The sequence below is a fragment of the Sorex araneus genome, chromosome 1 (assembly GCF_027595985.1).
Source record: "Sorex araneus isolate mSorAra2 chromosome 1, mSorAra2.pri, whole genome shotgun sequence".
NCBI classification, from domain to species: domain Eukaryota; kingdom Metazoa; phylum Chordata; class Mammalia; order Eulipotyphla; family Soricidae; genus Sorex; species Sorex araneus.
Genome location: NC_073302.1, coordinates 219,928,855 through 219,951,134, shown reverse-complemented (window position 1 = coordinate 219,951,134; position 22,280 = coordinate 219,928,855). Strand labels below are relative to the sequence as shown.

At 41.9% G+C, this 22,280-nt stretch overlaps 1 protein-coding gene across 1 annotated transcript in view; it reads left to right on the top strand.

Annotated features, from left to right (window-relative positions):
* The window catches only part of LHFPL6 (LHFPL tetraspan subfamily member 6), a 258,485-nt gene extending 238,268 nt beyond the window's left edge, over positions 1–20,217 (top strand). Inside the window, exon 4 of the mRNA XM_055118716.1 lies at positions 19,131–20,217. Within this exon, the coding sequence (XP_054974691.1) occupies positions 19,131–19,249 (119 nt within the window). The 3' untranslated portion in view covers positions 19,250–20,217. The remainder of the gene's footprint in view (positions 1–19,130) is intronic.
* Positions 20,218–22,280: the final 2,063 nt, after the last annotated feature.

Sequence of the window (22,280 nt, the reverse complement as noted above, 5' to 3'; positions counted from 1 at the left end):
CAATCCCCAGCATCCCATATGGTCCCTCAGGCACCACCAGGAGTAATACCTGAGTGCATACCAGGAATAACCTCTGAGTATTGCTGGGTGTGACCCAAAAAGAAAAAAACAAGAAGCCAAAAAGTCTATGGTTAGTTCCTGATGACCAGAAAAAGGCATGATCGCCTGGCCAGCGTCCTGGTTAGTTGCCAAGAAGTAGTGGTTAACCATCATATTTGGATTCATAGCTTAAAGAACTAGAAGCCCAATAGATTAAAAGTAAATTGCTCTATTTCATGTCTTCATGCAATTCGTCTTTGTACTAATACTTCGGAGGAGGTTGTTTGGGGGGGCGGGGGGCCACACCCAACAGTGCTCAGGACTTTCTCCTGGCCTTGTTCGTATGCTAGGACATACATCTTGCAAGCACTCAACTTTGGTTCAATCTCTGGAACATTGTGGCCCCTAACCATTTCAGAGTGTGCTTCTGGGGACCCCCACCCCCGAGCAGCTCCAGAATGGTCCTACTACAAGCAAGACCTCTGGCATCTCGGGACTAAACAGCAACACTTCCTTGGGCTCTAGCCCAATTGGGCAAGTGTTGCCAGGAGTAGCTCTTAACCATCACATGGGGAATCCCCCAAAGTAAAAAATAAAATTGTTATGCCATCACTATTTTTCATTGTCACCCTTTGTTGCCCTTTTGTTACAGAGACAAATATAATTATACCCAAGTCATATGCTATTTTAAATATGGTTTACTTAAGGCCGTTTAGGAAATTGAACTGGTTCATTCTAAATATTGCATTATCTGCTTCCCACTATTTTTTAGTCTATTCCTCTTGAATCTTAATCTGGGGATACAGAAGCACTATTTTTAAGTTTGTTTTTGATAATTTTATCCTCTCAGAAATGAATTCTTTTCAGTGAACTATGTCAACTAGTGCCTTTAGGAAAGAAAAGGGCAATTATAAATGTGTAAAGTATATGAAATGCCTGGTAGCTGATTATTTGGAGATAATCTATTATTTAACAATTCCAACTATTTTCTACTCAATTTAAACTGAGGAGTTCTCTTCTGGTTTGGGTTTGAGGGCCACAGCTGCCTGCATCCAGGGCTTATTCCTGGCTCTGTGCTCAAGTGTAACTCCTAGTAGAGATTCGGTGACCATATTTTGTGCCAGAGATCAAACCACATGTATGCCAAGCACTTGGCTGGCTATACTCCCTCTGGGCCAACTTCTGATAATGTGAGAATACCCCTTTGGGAAGTCTACCACTTCCTCCCTGCCCTAAGGACACTAAAGCTGAGTGGTCTGTCATAAAGTCATCTTAGAACTCTCTCATCTGATAAGATAGTTGTTCTAACTAGTAATACTGAAGGAATTTATTTCACTCACTGACTAGGATATTTGTCTATGTGGAGATGTGAGGGAAGTCCTTTCAAATCCTATGGTCCACAATTCCAAGAGAATGATTTCTTCCCCAGGACTTACAAGTCATGTTGGTATGTTAACTCATGTATGTGACCTTAGTACCAATGTTTACATTAATTTCATGCTAGAAGGTTGAAAGTCTTCTTTCCAGATCTCTTTTATGAAAGTGCCATTTACAAACATTATTAAATATTCCACCAGAAGTGTTCTTATAACAGAATTAAGCATTAACAAAATAGGTGGTAGAGTGTGGTAGTGTCTGCCTTGCTATGCTTGAGGCCTAGAGTTTGATCACTAGTACCAACTGTCATGTCAAGTGCAATCCAAGAAACTTTGCTATTTGAGATTTTTGACAATATAACAAAAGTGTGTGATCACCAGAGTACCTCAGCCACTGTGTTCTAGTACCACAATCAAATGTGTGAGTACCACCCCTTCCCCACCAGTTACTGCAACAACAGTACTGCCTACAATAAACATAAGGAAAGGGGGAAAATATAACAAAGCAAGGAGCAATTATGACCTCCAACTTGATTTTTAACCTATAGAATTTGACAGAACTAATTAATATAGGAAGATTTTAGAGGAAAACATCACTAAATGAGTAGAAGTATTATTTATGAGTTGCTTCAGGAAATGGTATATGAACAAATTATTCTCTAAAATGGATTTTCACTCTAGAAGTCTAGATAATAAGGAAAAGCAAAGGCTAGATTTGAATCTCAATTTGATTCTCTTAACAGCTGTTTGGCTCTGGGCAAGTTATTTGAGCCCATAGAACCTGAGTTTCCAGTCTTTAAAATGGAATGATAATTCCCACCTCATGCCTGTTGAAAGGATTAAGTGTTAGGAAAGGTGCTTTGCAAATGAAAGACATACAATAAATATTGGGCTCTCTCTTCTGCTTTAAACAGCACCACATTTTTGTCCCATTGGAATAGTTTGAAAATACATTATATGCTTTTCCATCATTTTGCCTAGACTACATAAAGCAGTTTGAAATGAGCTTTTTTAAAAAACTAAAGGTGCTTCTGCTCTCATATAGCCATTCCAGATAGCTGTGGACCTTCATAGAGTGCGTTGCCCTTCCACCAAATCATCAAGAATATAAACTGTTCGAGTCCTTTCTGGTTCTGTTTGTTTCAAAACAGTTTTATGTCACACTGTCATCAATTATTCACTGCAGTTATTAATTTTGCCTTCCTCTCATTATTCACTCCTAATATTTCCTCCTTTCTAATTGAATCATCACAAATCCTGTCAGAATCAGGCTTTAAGAAACAGTCCTGCTCTATTTCAAAAACTTTGTCTTTTTGAAACACTGATTTTAAGAGGTTGTGCCAAATTATTGTTAGTTTATTTTTTTTTGAATCTTCCTGATCAGGGGTTTAGTTCAGATAACTGAGAATGTCAGCTACAAGACATATAGATATGTGTGCTAATGGGGTTAAACAAAATTTTTCTGAGATTTGGCTTATTATTTATCTAGTGACTTATTTTCTTTGTGATAATACCCAGAGCTTCATATGCCAAAGCAAGTTCTCCACCACCAGTAAACTGGACCTTTTGATGATCACAGTAAATGGGCTCCATATTAATAACTACCCTTGTTTCAAGGATGGGGTGTTTTTAAATAATTTATTTTGAATCACTGTGAGATACAGTTACACAGCTTTCATGACTGAGTTTCAGTTATATAATGATCGACCACCAATCCCTCCAAAACTGTTACTTTCCCACCCCCAACATCCCCAATATCCCTCCCACCACCCCTGTTCCACCCCACCCCCTGCCTCTGTGACAGGTAGCTTCCTTCTTACTCTCTCTCTCTACTTTGGGGCATTATGCTTTGCAGTACAGATAACTTGAGGCCTACATACAATCCAAAAGACTCATTCCATCAGTTGGGCTCGGGGATTTTGTGATCCCACTTAAACTGTGTGCACATTCTCATGTGCGTGTTTTTTCTGTTGTAGTTATAGCTTTTGTTTATTATACCAACATGTTCCTGATCTCTGAAGATTTAGAACCTCTGGAACATTTGGAACTCTGACATTAGAATGCTTAAAGACCTTGAATTCTAGATGCACTCATCGTTGACTCTTCCAAGGAAGGTGGGAAGCCTTTGATTAAAGCCCTTTGACGTGATTATATTTTGTAGGATAGTGATGGTCAGAGGGTTGTAAATAAGGGAAAACGTGTCACTGTGTGAGGGACATAATCGCAAACAGTACTTTCCTATACCAGTTCTAATTTGAAATCATATCTGCATTCAGTCTTATTAATCTATAAATGTTCAGTCTTTCTAGTGAGTGGAATAAGCTTCCACTTAGAATCCTAATCAGTTTCATTAGGGGGGCTATTAGGAGATAATTCTTCAGTGCATCTTGCCAGCACTTTATTCTGAACTGTCTCTTTCAAGATGTTTGTGTTGTGAACAGCCTTAGAAGACAGATAATGAATCCATCTGGAACTGAGGACAGTTTTGTTTATTGTTTGTTTAGTAGAGGAAAGATAATGTCTCCCTCTGGGGCGCAGTTGGGTTTTGCTCACAACCTATTACAAGAAATGTGGGTCTTCCCAAGATGAAGATTTTTGAAGCATGACAGGAGCCTCTTAGACACAGCTACAGTCCCCGTGGCAGGTGGAGGCCAGGCAGACAGCGTGCAACCCTGTGACTTCAGCGCTTCGAGACAGACCTCTGTCACAGCCCAGGAGTTCACCTCTTGCCCACATCCAAGAGCTTGAGGAAGTCTCTCCTATTCACTTGAAAGTAGGATGAAAACTCAGACCTCCTGCAGCTCTGGTTTTATGGTGTGGGGACGGGGAGGAGAAGGACTAAACAAAGACCCCAAGAAAGCAGTTCTCAGGGATCTCCAGGGCCAAGGCCAGCATTCTTGGCTGACTGTGCAAGCCTGGTTGTTAAGTGTTTGGGCCCAGCAGTGCTGGAAACTACCAGGGCTCTACCCGGTGCTGCTGGGGCAGGAAGCAGTGCTGTACTGGGCATCAGCCACTGCTTCTGTGTGCCCGACACGGCTCAGTCCTTTGGTCTATCTCTCCACAGTCCTTACCGCTATCGTTACAATGTTTGTTTTCATTTTTAAATACTTCAGAGTAAATGGAGGGTGCTGTGTTAGGGGAAAATCATGTCTTGGGTACATACCCTAGAGTGGATGGATGTACAAGTATTTTGTTAATCATATCTTGACCAATACTCAAAGTTTTGTTAGTACAGAAATGCTCTTTTTTTTCTAATTGGAAAAAAATGTTTCCTTATTCATTAATATGGTAAATGTTAAGAATGGAGTATCAACAGTGAAATTAAATGTATTCAAGCATATGGTTGACTCATGTGGAAGGATTAAGCACCCTTCAAGAGTAAACTCATTATCCTAAGACTGAGTGACATTCAAGATAGTCAGCAACCAATCTGTCGCGTCCATGACCAACCGGGACTGAAATAACACTGGTCAGAGAGACAGAGCAGGCTCCTAGAGGCTCTCCTTGCCCAGAGAAAGACCATTTTCCTGGCATATGAGACTCGGCATCTCTAGGATTCCCAGGGAAGGAAGCAGCAATGAAACATTCAGATAATTTGAGGACAGTGGCTATTGGCCAACCAGTCCAGAGGTTCATATTTCAGTATTTTTTAAAGTTTTATTAAGTCACTATGATTTACATAGTTATTCACAGTTGAGTTTAATTCCACCACAAGTGTTAACTTCCCTCCACCCGTGTCCTCAAGTTCCCCCTCACCCCCCAGTCTGCCTCCTTGACAGCCACTTTTTTAAGTCTGGTTGTTGTGAATTGGGTCTCATGCTCTCAGTATTGTTGGCTCTGTGATCTAGACATAGACCTGTCGCACATCTCTGTCCTGTCATTATGCCCAAGACCACTGTCCCCGTGCCCCTGTTAAACTTTCTGTCCACCTTTTCTTACTACCCCTCAATTTCTTTCTTTCCCTGTCCTTCTTCTTCTAGGGTTCAGGGTGAGCTAAGTATCTGTCACTGTCAATGTCTTCCCATTGTTCATCGATTTGCTCAAGTGGGTGCCAGTAACATCTCCATTCGTCCCTGTCACGTGCTAGTGTAGCCTGATGTCATATAGGGAGCTCTTTCAGGATCAGGGGAATGAGAACCGCCATTGTTACTGTTTTTGACATATCGAGTATGCCACGGGTATCATGCATGCAGGATACTCTCGGTAGATTGCCAGGCTCTCCGAGAGGGACAGAGGCTTTTGGGGCGGCCTCTAATCGCCTTTACAGGTGTTCCCAGTCTACAGAATAGAAGACTTTTGGTCAACTGGCATGTTCTAAGGATCTTCACACTAACAAACACGCACCTGCCTGTGTCTCTGGGCAGCACCTGGGACATCTGTAGCCTCAGGTTGATCTCTTTGAGGTTGATGGAGTGCACCTGGAGGTTGTTGAGCCGCTGGCAGAGCAGGATCCTATCGCAGAAGGTCTGTGCAGGTCGAACACCTGCACTAAGTTCAGGTCACCCAGTGGTTGGCTGACAGCACCCCACAGTGGATGAGCCACTGCGTGCACTGCCGCCACAGCTCTATGTCCTACAGCGCTGCGACTAGGCTTGGCTGGGGTAGGCAGCGACGCTGCGGCCACTGCCTCAGTTTCTCCATGCCCCACCGACGCCATTCTGTCTGAATCTTGCAAAACAACTGATGATGTCCATCAGAAATCATGGGTAGAGTTCCAGCAGGGATCACGCATAGAGTTCCATGCCTGGTGTGCTGAGCCGCACTTTGTCTAAGGCGAGATGGTGAGCCAGGTTCGATAGAGTGTGAGGGATTTGGGCGTGTTGGCACCATCTTGCTGCCAATCAAATATGGTGTGGTTATTATGGAAAATGAGTAGGGAGTGTCTTATGATGTGTCACATGGCTGCAAAAGTGGCCACATGGTTTAGAAATATGTTCACTCATACGAGAAGCTCAGCCTGAGCGTGTGAAAAGAGCCTGGAGCGTGGCAGCAGATGGGTTGTGGAGGTCGGCTGCTGGAGCTGGATCCCTTAGGACAGGGAGGGCTCTCACCTGCCCCCTTCTGGGGCACCCCAAGATCTAAGAATACCCCCTTTAATATCTGGCATATCCTAGTCCTGTTTGTCTGTATATCACAAATAGACAATCTGGTATTGGCCCTTCTGGTTTGCTTCACACACAATATCCTTCAGTTCCATCCAAATTCTAGCCAATCGCATCATTTTTGCAGCTGCATAGTATTCCACTGTGTATCTATATTACACCTTCATAATATAAACCATCTGTGATTGGACACTGAGGTTTATTCCATACCTTAGCTATTGTGCTAAGTGCCACAATGAATCACGATGTGCATATGTCCTTTTGAATGAATGCTTGTGCCCAAGGGGAAGAGACCCAGAAGTGGGATTGTTAGGGCATATGTATGGAAGCTTAATTCTTACTTTTCTGAGAAATCATCATACTCTTTTTCACAAAGGTAGAGTCAGATGAGGGAAATCTAAACTAAGACAACAATGAGATATAATCTCACATATAAGAAAGAAAAAACAACTGGGAACAATCTGTGCTGGCAAGGATGTGCTGAAAAGGGAACTGTCATCCACTGCTGGTGGGAATGTTGTCATATTTTAGTATTTTTAAGGACTGGCACAACTTTTCTGAAGCACACTGACTGCCCACGCTGTCCCTAGGGAGGGCAGCCAAAGGCTCAATTATGTCCAGGAGGCTCCATTTCTAGTATTTCATTTATGTGATTGCTGATAGTTTGTAGCCAAAGAAAACAGACTCCGGCCCAGAACCTCACATTGCATTTACCTCTGTGGTTCTGTCAAGAAAGGTACTAGGTGGTACCCTACAGTAGCTCTGCTCTGAGGGTGCATCTGGGTGGGGAGGAAGCTTGAGGTAGTGAGAGATCCTGGCACTCTGCTGGTGGGCCTGGTGTCATGGAGCAGCACTGCCAATATGAAATGGTAAGACTTTTGTAAAAACTAAAACAATCATTTCTTTCTTCTTTTAAGAATTTATTTCAGGAGCCAGAGAGATAACACAGTGGGAAAAGTGCTGGCCTTGCACATGACCAACCAAGTGCTATCTCTGACACTGAATTGGCCACCTGACACAGCAGTACCACTTCTGGGAATATATCCTGAAGATGCAAAAAAATGCAGTAGAAATGACATCTGCACTTATAAGTTTATTGCTGCACTGTTGACAATAGCCAGAATCTGGAAAATACCCAAGTGTCCAAGAACAGATGACTGACTAAAGAAAGTTTGGTACATCACACAATGGAATAATATGCAGCTGTTAGAAAAGATGAAATCATGAAATTTGCATATAAGTGGATGGACGTGGAAAATATCATGCTAAATAAGACTAGTCAGAAAGACAGGAACAGACATACAATGACTGCAGTCATTTGTGGAATGTAAAGTAGCATAATAGGAGACTAACACCTACGGGCAGTAGAGATAAGGGTGAGGAGGATCTCTCCATGGCTTGGAAGCCAGCCTCATGTGCCAGGGGAGGAGACAGCTGGGATAGAGAAGGGACCACTAAGTAAATGATGGTTAGAAACCATAACTCCCAGAAGGAGAGAGAGAGAGTAAGAGGGAATGTGCCTGCCACAGAGGCAAGGGGTTAGGAAGGGATGAGGGTGGCCGGAGAGATACTGGGAACATTGGTGGTGGAGAATGGACACTGGTGGAGAGATGGGTGCTCGATTATTGTATGACTGAAACATGGAAATTTGTAAGTCTGTAACTGTATCTCATGGTGATTCAATAAAAAAGAAAGAAAGAAAGAAATTTGGCCACCTGACACTGCCAGGAGTGATCCCTGAGTACAGAGCAAGGAAGAATCCCTGAGTACAGAGCCAGGAGTAAACTCTGAGCTCCACCACGTATGGCCCCAAGCCCCCTAAAAAATAAATATTTTAAAAAATAATTTATTTTAGAGTGGTTTAGGTAATAGTGTTGATATTTACGTGCTTGATCTACAATGTTACTGCAAAACTCCCCGCCCCCACCACTGTTGTAGCACTGTGGTCCTGTTGTTCATCAATTTGCTAAAGCAGGCAGCCACCCCCACAGAGACAAGAAATACCTTTTGAAAAATAACCTGCACAAATTGAAAATTCTTGGTAAGACAAAAGTAAAGATCTGTAATTACACTGTGTCCTGAGTAGGTTGGTGAGCTAGTTTGTACCTGCTTTGGAACAGGCTCTGCAGTTCATACAATCCTGTATAATGTGGCAGGATTTGATCTGAGATCAATCTTGGCCATGAAGCCCCTTTCATACTCTTGAGTCAGCATGATCCTTTCTCTGCCTCAACGTTGTGCTTCACCAGCCCAGATGAGGCCTGTTCTGAAGAGCTGCCTTACAAGCAAGCGAAGGGTTTATGCAGGAAAACCTCTTGAACAGCCAGTCAGGATCAAAGCAGCTGAGCCAGCGCTGCTTCTCTTCTGAACTAGATACAGCCTCTGCACAGGGAACCCTCGGTGGCCAGTGGAACCGTGCCTGGGACAAATGGGGGAGGTGAGATACCGTAACATCAGGACTTTGTTGGAAAATTGGCTGCAGCTACAGGCCACACTGAGAAGCAGTGATGAGAAGCAGTCTGGGTGCTTTCGCAGTCTCCTTAGGGACATCCATGAATCAGAGGTGTTGAATTTCAGGGAGACCGGCCTTTATAAATAGCAGCTATAGACAGAAACGAAAAGAGCATCTTTATCAGTCTGCCCTGAATGAGATGGGATTTGGTGTCAGCTCCCTGCATGCACACAAAGGCACCGGTCTACACTCTGTATGTGGAGCCGACATGTGTGTCTTATCATCCTAACCGAGACATTGTCTGCCAGGAAATTTCAAGATGGATTCAGTGTTAAGGGGAAAGGATTGCACTGTTGCACTGTCATCCCATTGTTCATCGATTTGCTCGAGCGGGCACAGTAACATCTCCATTGTGAGACTTGTTGTTGCTGTTTTTGGCATATTGAATATGCCACGGGGAGCTTGCCAGGCTCTGCCATGTGGGCGGAATACTCTCGGTAGCTTGCCAGGCTCTCCGAGAGGGACGGAGGAATCAAACCCAGGTCGGCTGCGTGCAAGGCAAATGCCCTACCCACTGTGCTATCACTCCAGTTCAGGATTGATGACAAATGAAAGTAGTAACTCCTGCTATCAGGGACTCAACTAGGCCAGGCAGATCAAGGGGGCAAGGGAATGGACTCATGTGGACAAAGCTCTTCTCTGGATCAGGCAAACCGAGTTCATGTGAGTGGGATGATCTTTGTAAGACGCTGTTCCTCTCACTGTTCCTTCCTGACAAACAGGATTGTATTACATTTCTGGAAAACCAGTGTATCTATCTTTCGTGCTCTTCTTTTTGTAGTGTAGACTTGCTCTGTAGGCAAACCATCTTTTGTGTGGTCTTGGGATTCTTGAGGAGTTTCAGGCTAGGACAACACGAGACCTGCTTTAGTTTGGCATTTAAAAGGAAGGGTACACAGGAGGTTGACTCCATGGCTTCGAGGCTGGCCTCACGTTCCGGGGAAAGGTCAACTCAGAGAAGCGATCACCAACTACATTGTAGTCGAAGGCCATGTGGGGGAAGGGAGTTGCGGGCTGAATGAGGGCTAGAGACTGAGCACAGCGGCCACTCAACACCTTTATTGCAAACCACAACAGCTAATTAGAGAGAGACAACAGAAGGGAATGCCTTGCCACAGTGGCAGGGTGGGGTGGGGGGGGAGATGGGATTGGGGAGGGTGGGAGGGACGCTGGGTTTACGGGTGGTGGAGAATGGGCACTGGTGAAGGGATGGGTTCCCGAACTTTGTATGAGGGAAGTATAAGCACAAAAGTGTATAAATCTGTAACTGTACCCTCACGGTGATTCTCTAATTAAAAATAAATAAATTTTTTTTAAAAAAAAGGAAGGGTACAGGGTGAATCTGATGTGAAGGAGGAGAAGTATACAGTTTGGTGGGCACAGAGCAAACACCATGGGAACTTAAGTGTGGAAGGAAATGTGGAAAGCTTTGTTTCCATGCAATCACTCACTGAGTTCATAGATCTTTCAAGATGTTTCTCTGATTGAGCCATCTCCCCTGTGTCAAGAACGACACCCTAGATTTGTAAACGGTGGGTTCCATTCCAGCTACAAAATGTGCTAAAGTTTCACAATATAAAATTTCCAAGGCTAGACTACATTCTCCTATGACAAAATTGCCTTAACTATAGTGTTATTATGAGCTCTTAGCAAACCCCTGCTCCCTGGACATGCCTGCACACTCATGAAGAATACTGACTAATACATAACAATACTGCTCCAGTATAACTGTCCTTACGGATGAGCGTGTCTGCAGTTTCTACTTTCTTCACAACCTGATCAGCTCTTTGGAGAAAGGAAAACAAGTAAAGAAGGTGGGGGAAGCCTGAATGCACTGAAGTCAAGTGCTGGGGAATGCCATGCAGTTGCTATTCTGGACATGTAAGAAGCATCAAGATGGCTACACCCAGGGCTTCCGGAGTTCTACCATTCTACATATCTACAGACATTCCCTCTGTTTTCTTTTCAGGGGGGCTTGGGAGGCACCAGGTGTTGAACCACACCCAGTATATGTGGTGGAAATAACTAATGGGAACTGCATTCCCAAGATCTGAATGTAGTCAAATCCATATGACGGACAGCCCCAAGGGCACGTTATTGAATTGGCTCTGAAACTGTGCTTGCGACAAGCAGTGTGTTTATACTTTGAGTAATTATCAGATGCAGCTTGAAGAAGAGCTATGGCTGACAAATATCCTTCCTCTGCCTTTTGCACTCTTTCAGATTTTTGCCCACTGACCAAGACTAGGTATCTGTCTCTTCTCTTTTCAGATACATAAGGTATCCTTTAAATGTTTCTCCTTTGCTCTGTTTCAATTAGTGCTTTTGTGTGTTTCAGGTCAAAGGTTTAAAACCTGCTTCTTTTTCACAAGGGGTACATTGTTCAGTTACTTCACCAAAGAACAAATGGAATCAGTCCCATGACAGATCCTTTTTGTTCTTAGGTTTAATGCATATGCAAATAAGATGGCCGGAATATGAAGAGAATTGAAGGAACTTATTCCAGAAGAGAACTCTGTCCGTGGTGTTTAGGGCACATTTCCCCCCTCTCCATTGTTTCTTGCACATTCCTGATTTCGGTATTGATGTGGCAATAATGATGAAATCTAAGCTCCCCGTTTCTCAATACAAACCTTACAGGTTGAACTTTACGAACTTTAATATAGTGTAAATGTTTTAAATATCACAGATGAAAGATGTTCTGCCTTGATAAATGAGGTCAGTTGGATTATTATATCTGGGCTCAGACACTGTGACCACAGACCTGAGAACTAAGCAGTGACCTTGGAAAGAAAGATGTAAGCCAGGAACCAGTGGGGCTCAGGCTGAACTCAGTCGAGTGGGCACACACAGAGCTTTCCCGTGAGGGATTGATCAGTTTCATATTTCTGTGCTGGGCTGAACAGAGAGAGCAACATTGTCCATAGGGGATGGCACTGTGGTAGTCTTTGGTTGGGGGTTGGGATGGCATGGAGATAGCTGCCAATGTGCTGTGGGTTTGTAGGTAGCAGCCAAGAGGGTACTACAGTGTGCCTGGCATTTGCAGGTCTTCTTCGGCATGACTGGAACAGAATCAAGGATGGGCAAAACACCCAGTTTAGCGACAGGTTGGAGCCAAATTCTCATCCAGACTTAGGTAACAGAATTTGTCCAGCAAATTGGTCAGACCCTCATCCTCTAGAGAACATGGGATTTCGAGAAAGAGTAAGTTGGCTCCACTAGGAATCAAGTCTGCAGTATGAAGGCTTTTAATAACTAGAATCTAGTGAGGTGGACAAAAGGACAATACTAGGATGATCATAAAATCCAAAGCAGTAAGATTTACATTTTCTTTCTTTCTGGCACATTAACTGTAAAATGGATGGGCTTGATTATCCAATGTTTAGGGTACTTGCCTTGCATATAGCTGACCCAGGTTCAATCCCCAGCACCATAGATGGTCCTCTGAGTACTGCCAGAAATGACTCATGAGCACAGGGCTAGGAGTAAGTTCTGAGTGCCACCAGATTTTGCCCTCAAAACAGTAAATAAAATGAATTGATGAATATAAAAGAAATATAGTATTTGATAAATGCTACTTGCGAATTATGAACAATCCATCTGGTATAGATCTTCCTCATACATTATTCAAGCTCAGAGAAAGTTCTGGAATCAGCTCCACCCAAGTTCAAGTTCAAACTTGAACTTGAGATACTGGGCACATTACTCTATCTTTCATGCATCTTAGTTGCTTCAAAGTGAAAACTGTTGGAAAAGTTCCCACTTTGAGGTTAAAAAGATGTAAAAAAAATACATTTACATCTCTCATTTCCTGAAAGAACCATAGACAAAAATATTGAAATGATGTGCTACTTCTGAACTGCTTAGGATCTCACCATATGACCTGTACATGACTTGCACATGGCAGCCATTAAATAAGTATGAATTTCCAATCTCAGTGCAAGTATAAATTCTAATACTCATTCATGTCACGAACACTTATTGATTGTGTGCTGTGGTCCAGGATGTCCTGGTGGCACCAAAATACAGAAATGAAGCAGGAAGACACAAAGTCATACATTGCAGGCTCTAAATTGTTAATTTGACAAACTTTGTTAATTAACTCAAATTAATTACTTTAACTGCAATGTCAAGTGAAAAAATATCCACTGAAATTTTATTGTTTCTCCTAGAAAAGGCTGGGTTCTCTGTACCTTTTCTTCTGTCTCTATTACTGACAGAAAATATACTGAAAACAGATTTGAGCCCCGCGGAGATATCAGCCACACCTCCCATTCTATTCCCACACGGGGGCTGCCCTGGAATGCCGCCACCAGATCTTTCCACTGACTTGGCAGGTGGCTGTGGTTTGCTGCTTTCTGTCCCATTAACCTCTATTTTATCTGTCAAGAGTAGTATTCCCCATTGTTGAAAGCAGCAATTTGCCAACCAAGAGGGTTGTAGTCTTGTTTGATGGAGCATTACAGAGAGCAAAAGGGAAACTTTAAACAGATTTGCTCCTCTAATTTCTTGAAAGGATCACAGACAAAACTTGCCCTCCAGTAAAATGCTTTCTGCTTGCATTTTATGCCCTGACAGGGAAAGAGAGAGGACATGTAGGAAAGCCCCCTTTGCCTGGACCATTTCCTGGTTTCAGTATATTCCATTGCTGTTCTTGGGTCATCATGCAGTTTAACACTTAACTATCTACTCTTTCCTAAGAACCAAATGGGGACTTTGATCTCCTGTTTCTGTAAAGTATGGTGCTAATTTCTTGTTGTTAAGCATGTGAGCTTTATCAGTGGAATCATGGTTGAAGGGGAAGAGAATCCTACTTTTTCTTTATGGTTGAACAATCTGAAGTCTCTGACAACTGTTAGTATTCTGTTTCTACACTTAAACTTAGAAGAAAACAAATCCCTCATATTTGGCTCATCTCTTTTAACTTAAATTCTACCTAGCAGATGTGAAGAAGATACAAGGATTGGGTTCAAATTCATTAATAATGTTCATGAGACCAAAAGCCCTTCTCTCTTGTCCACAGCTTCTCGTACGTTTGCATCATGCGGTAGGTAGAGGATAATCTGTGGATGAGTGTTCAATACCTCACATTTCTGAGCGATAACAGAAATGAAATCCTGCATATTTTCTCAGGCTTCAAGTTCTCTTCGTCTTTGGAGTTGTTCACGGTGAATCCTATCTCTCGCAGACACCACAATGGCCCTGTCTCTTTGAGCAGCACTTTAGCAGGACTCAGTGATTCCTCCATTTTGCCGTAGCTTTTCCCGTGGCATTGTTCCCTGACCTCTCTCCCTCATGCTTGGGTAGCGCCTGCCCATCTGCCAACTCTCTGCTTAAATTTCACTTTGAACTGACGGCTCCCCTTCACAGTCACACTCAAGTCACCAAGGAAATGTGCTAAGGAGAATCTAGCTAGAGCGTGGGGATACCACGTGAGTGAGCACCAAACCTGGGTGCAGTTTCAGGGGAGGGAGGCGTCAGGATCTCTGGACAGTCATCACATCTTTCTGGACTTAGAGTGGGGCGACCCATCATAAGTTCATCTAATTATTGAAATTCATATAATACATTGAACTACTTAGTCTTGCCCACCTTAAATATACTAAGAACACTTACATAAGAGCACTTTGATATTGCCTGAAGTTGGGCAAAATCATTTAACACAAGTGCTGCAAGACCTATATATATTTTTTCATGGTACTGGGTACAACTCAGGGCCTCACATATTATTTTTCCTTTTTGGATTTTGGGCCATACCTGGTGATGCTCAGGGCTTACTCCTTGTTCTGCATTCAGGAAACTCTCCTGGTGGTGCTCGGGAGACTGTACAGGATGCTGGAGATGAAACCCGGGTCATAGCATGCAGGTGCCCTACCCACTGTCTTACCTCTCCAGCCCCTCCTCACACATTTTAAAGCATGTGGTCTGCCATCCTCTGCCCCCACCAGGTACATTATAAGCAAATGCTAAGCACCTCATGGAATGGACTAAATGGTCCACTGAAGAGTATTAGTTGTTGACCCCCAAGATCATAAAGGTAAGTGAGAACTGAGGCTCTCCAGCACAGCCCAGCACCCTGTGAGCACAGCATCACTCATAACATAAACACTCAAAAGTTTTTAAGTTAAAATACAGTTTCAAGGGAATCCTCAGCATTCTCACATTACAGGAAAGTCACAAAATTGTCCATGGACCCACACTGAGTGGCCCACACTGTACTCCAGCCGCTTGCAGCCCAGCAGAGAGCCCATGGTGTTTGAAGTCATGCTGTATTGTTGATGTTTTTGGAGAACAAAAAGATGCTCTTTTCTTGGTCTTTTGAGAGTCAAACCTGCATTCTTTTTTAATGCATGTGGCCCATGACACCTCTATTATTCTCAAATAATTAGGTTCACCAGTTACTGTTTCTCAAGTAAGTGTCCAATAATTAATAAAGAATTATAGACTCGGCTTCTCATGTTGGGTCGTGAAATGGTGTGTAGGTCAATACCTTGTTATTAACGAGAGGAAGTTCATTGTGTTCTCTGTTAAGAGCCCCATGCTGAGTGAAGGTTCTAAACCACTTGCCACCTCTTAGCTCTCTACTAATTTTTTTCCTAGATTTATTTAATTCAGCTAAATAATAATTTAAAATGGGTATTATTCCCAAGACTCACAGCCACATTAACTTATAGTTACAGTGAGCATGGCTCAAAGGGAGATATGGTTGCCTTTGAAAAATCCTTGCTCTATCTCTCAGTATTCACAGAGGTTTTAGTTCCAGGGAGGCTTACCCTAGGTGGAGATGTGATCTTTCAGCATTTATTATCATGTTAAATTTAACATCTTTTGTATGAGACTGTAAATGCAGAATTAGGCTAGGGAATTCTCTCCAGTGTTCAATGACTACAGTTACTCTTCCAGCAAAATTCCAGACGTTTTTTGTTTTTCAAGGTCTTATGGTCACCTTGCTTTGCTTCCTTTCTTTAGGTGTTCATTTTGCTTCACTTTTCATTCGACATTTATTTCTTGAGTATCTACTAGGAGCCAAGTCCTTCTGTAGTTAGGGCTACAGTAGGAAACAATCTTTTATTCATATGTAAGAATGAAATAAAGCCCATACTCACAGATACACACACACACACACACACACACACACACACATACACACACACAGAGGGGACAGGGGAGAAGCAGGGAGGGGTGAAGGTGTCTTCATCGGAAATTCCATTTGAGAAGGAACCTGTTCCCCAGTACTTAGGAAATAGACTTTTCCAGGTGAAAGGAACAATGACAGCAAAGTACCCAACTCAGAGAGAGGCCTGGTGTGACCTAGAGAAATTAACCAGTGTCGGCCAGAAGGAAAATAAGATGGAGGGTCGCCTCAGAACCTGAGAAGTAGATGGATTCAGCTAACTCAAGGCCTTATTGCCATTAGAAGGATATTAGATTCTTGAGGTCCAGAAAACTCACTGGGCTGAGTCCAGGTTTTTCATGGCAGGAGACCCAGATTCATCCTCACCTGGTCCCCCATGCACCACCAGCATTAGCCACCAAGCACAGAGGCAAGGATAGATGGGCCATACCACTGGGTGTGGCCCAGAAAGCCAAAAATAAAATTGGAAAGGGAAGGAGGAGGAGGTCAAATCTTTTAAGAATTCATTTTTGGATTTTTAAGTAAGAGAAATGTAATAGGATTTATCATTAAAAATGCAGGAGCCACGTTTGCCCTTCATGTTCTAGGTTGCCAAAGGGACCAGGAACAAGAAAGTAGTACGGCGTCTAAGACTGCAGTGGTGGGGTGTGGTAGGGATTTGAGAAGCTATAGGACACAGGGCATTAACTGGGGAGAGAAGGCAAGGACTAGCCTTGTGCTAACTGTGCCCAGTGTTTGGACAGTTATTGAACTCTTTTTGGCCTTAATTTTCCCTCAGGTTTTGGGGTGATATTTATGTACCTACCATGCCATACACATAGATGATAAATATTTACTACATGTAGAAACACTCCTAAAAATTTATAGTGAATAGTAATCAACACAAGTTTTCCAGAGTCTATTATTTGTACAGGCTGGAGTGATAGCACAGTGGGTAGGGTTTTTGCCTTACGCGCGGCCGACCCGAGTTTGATTCCTCCGCCCCTCTCTGAGAGCCTGGTAAGCTACCAAGAGTATCCCACCCACATGACAGAGCCTGGCAAGCTACCTGTGGCATATTCGATATGCCAAAAACAGTAACAAGTCTCACAATGTAGACGATACTGGTGCCCGCTCAAGCAAATTGATGAGCAACAGGATGACAGCAATGTTACAATGATTATTTGTACATTTTTCTGAGACTTCTTTGGTTCACATATTGTTTTAAAGCAAATTGTCAAATATCCAGAAGTTTTATCTCTTTCTGTCATATTTCAATTACGATTTTTGGTTTCATTTCATTGTGATCTGAAAATAGGCATTTATGTCTTTGTTTTAAATGTGTGAATGTGTCCTTTGTGACCCAGCATCCTGGTAAGTTTTCCATGTGGTCTTGAGAAAAATAAGCGTTACACTATCAGGGCCAGAGAGATAGGACAGCACGTAAGGTGTTTGTTTTGCATGGGCAACCCAGGTTCCAGCACTGCTTATGGACCCAGAGTGATCCCTGAGTACAGAACCAGAAATAAACCCTGTTAACAGCTGGGTGTGGTCCCAAAAAAACTAAAAAAAAACAAAGAAAAAAAAAGACAATTTGGTGGCCAAATTTAGAAATAGTATGACAGCAGGAAAGGTAATTTATCTTGCCTGGCCTTCCTGGGTTTGAGTCCCTGCACTTTGTTTAGTCCCCCAAGCACTGTCAGAAATGATCTCTGAGCACAGAGCTAGGAGTAAGCCTTGAGCCTTGACTCAAAAATCAGACAAACGGGCTGGAGCGATAGCATAGCAGATAGAGCATTTGCCTTGCCCGAAGCCGGTTCGGGTTTGATTCCCAACATCCCTTATGGTCCCCCGAGCACCGCCTGGAGTAATTCCTGAGTGCAGAGCCAGGAGTGACCCCTTGTGCATCGATGGGTGTGACCCAAAAAAGCAAAAAACCAAAAAACAAATAATAACTGTTCATATTCAACTGTTTCGGGATGTAGTCTATAGATGTTAATTATATTCCATTGGTTGATGTTGCTGTTGAGTTTATTATACTCGTTTTGATTTTGCTGGACATATCCTTTTTCCGAGACTAAAAAGTCTTTAGTTTCACCATCTCATAAAGGACTCTTAGAGTATGTTTAGCCTCAGTTTGATTTGTTGTTGCTTGGCACATGCATGTCAAGGGTTAGTGTGTCTCCTTGGAGAATTGACTTTATCATTGTGTTTCTCTATTCTATTTTTTTTCTTAAATTTTTATTAGTGAATCACCATTTCTTGCTTTGAAGTTGGCTCTTACAGAAATTTATATTGCTCTTCCTACTTTTCATTGTTAATTTGTTTTGAATTATTATATAATTAATATATGTTGTATTAATTAATATTAATTAATTAATATATATTCATTTCCAACTCTGAGAAACCAGGACCAATTTAAGGCATGTTATTGTGTTCTCATTTACATGATGTTTATACACTAAAGGTTAGTATTGACCAGGAGAATCAAGAAATTTTTTTGTTCCCCAATTCAGATGAGTCATTTGGCAATTATTTGTAAATAGCCAGATTTGCTTCAGCATTGCTACTTGGATTTCCTCCTTACAGTAACAGCGTTGCAGGGCTATCTATGTTTTGAAATTTAAAACAAATGTATTGATTTGTGTTATTTAAGTAAAACTCTATTTCATTCTCTGTTAACCTGGTTGCTGCCCTGTCATGCTCCCTCTTCCTTAGACAGGGCTCTGAGCACTGTTGGAGGAAGACAGGCTTCTTAGCTAGGAGGAGGCATGAGCCTTGAGAGCCTGCAGAAATGCATAGAATCACTCTGGCTTTCCTCAGACTTCGAATAAGTGTTCCGGCACGTTTCCGTTCCATTCAAGTGGGTGTGCCACTTTTCTAATGGGTACTTCAATTTCACTCGGAACTCACTCTAAGACATCACAGAGCTCCTGTTAAACCACCCTGACTCGTCTCTTCTTTTTCTGCCCCTCTTGTGTCTCTAGGTAAGTGTGAAATAGGCTGGGCTTACTACTGCACGGGAGCCGGGGCCGCTGCCGCCATGCTGCTCTGCACCTGGCTGGCCTGCTTCTCAGGCAAGAAACAGAAGCAGTACCCCTACTGACCGGAGCCACCTGCCACAGAGAAGAGGACCTGGAGGGCTCGGAGGGACGGGACACCCAGCAGCTTTCAGGAGGAGGAATCGTGGCTCTATCCATACCGTGCAATTGAGAGGAAACCCAGTGGATTCCACAATGCTACGTAATGTAGTTGTGTTCTGCAAGAATTTCAGAGTTTCAGGAAAGAGAAGGAGGGCATGAAGTACTCAAGAAAAATGGACCCAAGTCTGAAAGTATTGCAGGATGCTGAGTGTTTTTCTTCCATAGAGTATTATTCGTGTAGAACACATACACATGCAAAACAAATTTATGTATGCAAACTGGGGGTTTGATGGGGCTTTGTTTGAACATGGGGACTCAGAGAAGACTCAAAGGGCTAGTAGATACAGTATTATGTTGGGAGGCAGGAAACCCCCAGGCCACGGCACTTCTGAAAGCACATGAGCACATGCCAATGTCTGCATCTTCACACATGTCCATGCACAAGCAGAAATCACCCCACAGAGTGCACGAGAGTGTTGTGGCACATTACTCCAGTTTTCTTTTTAATATACATTTAAAATACAGTATTATTATAAAGCATACATTAAACCTAATAAATGGACCAATATGCCACTCTATCAGTATTTTGTATATCCTACATAACTTGTCGTCAGTGTTTATGCAGACTTTTAGAGTTAAGCTTTTATAGTTCCATATTATTCAAGATATGCAATATTTCTCTGAGTAGCTTCTGCAATGATATTCTTATGAAGTTAAGAGTCAGCTTCCTGTCCACTCTTAGGAGAGAGCACAGCTGAAAATAAACGAATAATAAGAGACACTTTGCCATCATTAGGTCTTGTTTTCTTTTGTCCATTATTGTACTGTGTTGTGCCACACTTGTTCAATATTAATTTTGTAAAGAATTAAAAAGTGATATTTTTGTTTGTATTTGAAAAGCTCTGTGAATAAATTCTCTCTTTGATCAATAGCTAAATGAGTTATAGAATGTTCACTCAGTTATGTCTTGTTTCTTTAATTTCCTAAATATAGCCTTTCAACTCCAAACATCCTGTAAATATTCCTTTTCCTTTAAAAGCTTCCCGGTGACTCACTCATTACACATGCAGTTGCTAATTGTCCCAGGAACAGGAGCCACTAAATATTCTAACTTTTTCATTTCAGTCCTTTAGAATTTTAATAACTTCCTCTTTACTGCACCTCAGTCACAGCCAAATTTTTATGAGAAAAATTACAAGTGTTTTTTAAATTTAATGTTGAGAATATGGCCCAATTCAGTGTAAGAATAGGCCAGCTAGAGTTCAGGAGATATCTGAGCCAACGCTTTCCTGGATGGTCACAGAGTTGTCACACACTGTCCCCTCAGCCCCTATAAGATGCTGCTTTTCTTCGATGATTCTGTGACAGGGTAATTTCACACCATTCTCTTTCAGGGACTCTAGCCATTACAAAAGATTATCTCACACTCCTGACCCTAGCATAACAGCTTGACTATAACACAAAGATTTGGACCCTTTTATGACCCCATAACAGAACTAATTCTTTTAGGAGCAAAGATTGCATACTGGATAATATCTTGCTTATTTTTTAATTGGACCTTAATGCTGAGTTACTGCAGAAAATCCTTAAAACTTTAATTTTACTTTTTTAAAAATATTTATCTTGCTGTGTGGAAATTGAATGCTATGGCTATTTATGCACTTGGCTATGCTTTCTGTTCTCTCTCTATATCTATTCATTTGATTTAAATATCAGAATAGGATACTTGAATATCGTAATAGTACTTTTAATCATCCAGGGTGAGGGGTTGTGCTTCTCTGAAAGAATAATATAAAACATGGCCAATAAAATTCTGCCCTTTCTAAGGTTTTGCTGCTAGGGAGAAAGTCACCCTGTTCTCCAGTGCTTAATTCATAATGTGCTGAATATCACTTGATTGTGCCTCATTGTCCACCAAGCAGGGGTTCCTCCACTCTGGGGCTTCCTGCAGCGAGAAGATTACACTTTGTTTCCTCAATTAGCCCATCATCTTTCGTATATTGCTGGTGCTTTTCATAAAAACTTTTCACTGCACCTTCCTATCAGACTCCTTGGCGTACATTATCTCCTTGGAGTTCTCTATGGAATCCAGGAAGGTCTAACTTCTCAGACAGACTTGATGATGGTATTGTTGTTTTTGTATAATCTACATTCCCTTAGACATTTCGTTAGCGCACTTCAGTTGAATAAAAACTTCATCAATCTGACATGATAAAGTCAAATGCAGACCCTTAAATCTATCCATGTTTTGTTTGTTTTTTATTGTTGTTCAAATGTAAGCATATTTCATGAGGAGCATCTGATTTACTTAGAATTACAGATAATATCTTTCAAATAAAGAAGGATTCATGTAAAGTGAAGTAAGAGGGTAGATGACAAATTCCAGATGATCTCACTCTGTGTTATACTGAGTAACATTAACCCCATTATGATCATGCTACCAGACTACAATAAAAATTTTTTAATTAAATGAAATTTTTTAAACTTACAAAATAAAAATTTATGAAATATTTTAAGAATGACGACAAAATTTACGAAAATTATTCAAAGATTATTCAAATCCAAATTATTCACTTATTGATGTATATTAAGGGCCCTAGGAAGCTTGTTTTTCACAGCCTCTTGCAGTTTTTAGTTAAGTTTGAAAGGTAAAATAGAATTTATCTTGTTTTTAGGGAGAACAATGACATAGATGTTAATTGATAAAATTTACTTTCAATTTCCAGTAGGTCCATATATTTATTTGGGGGTACCTGCTACTTGCCAGCATGTCACTCACTATAAAACTACAGAAAACACAGCTCCTATTTTCAAATTGTTCCCAACCTAGTAAAGTAAAAAGAGCAAGAATATCTGTGGTCACCATGTTCTATGATGTCAATCATTTACAGAGACAGGGCTGAACCGCTTCCCAGGAAGAGTTTCTACACATTTTCAAAAAGGTCTAAAGAAAAGAAAAATGATCAATGACAAAGTTCTGCTCTCTGTCACCAT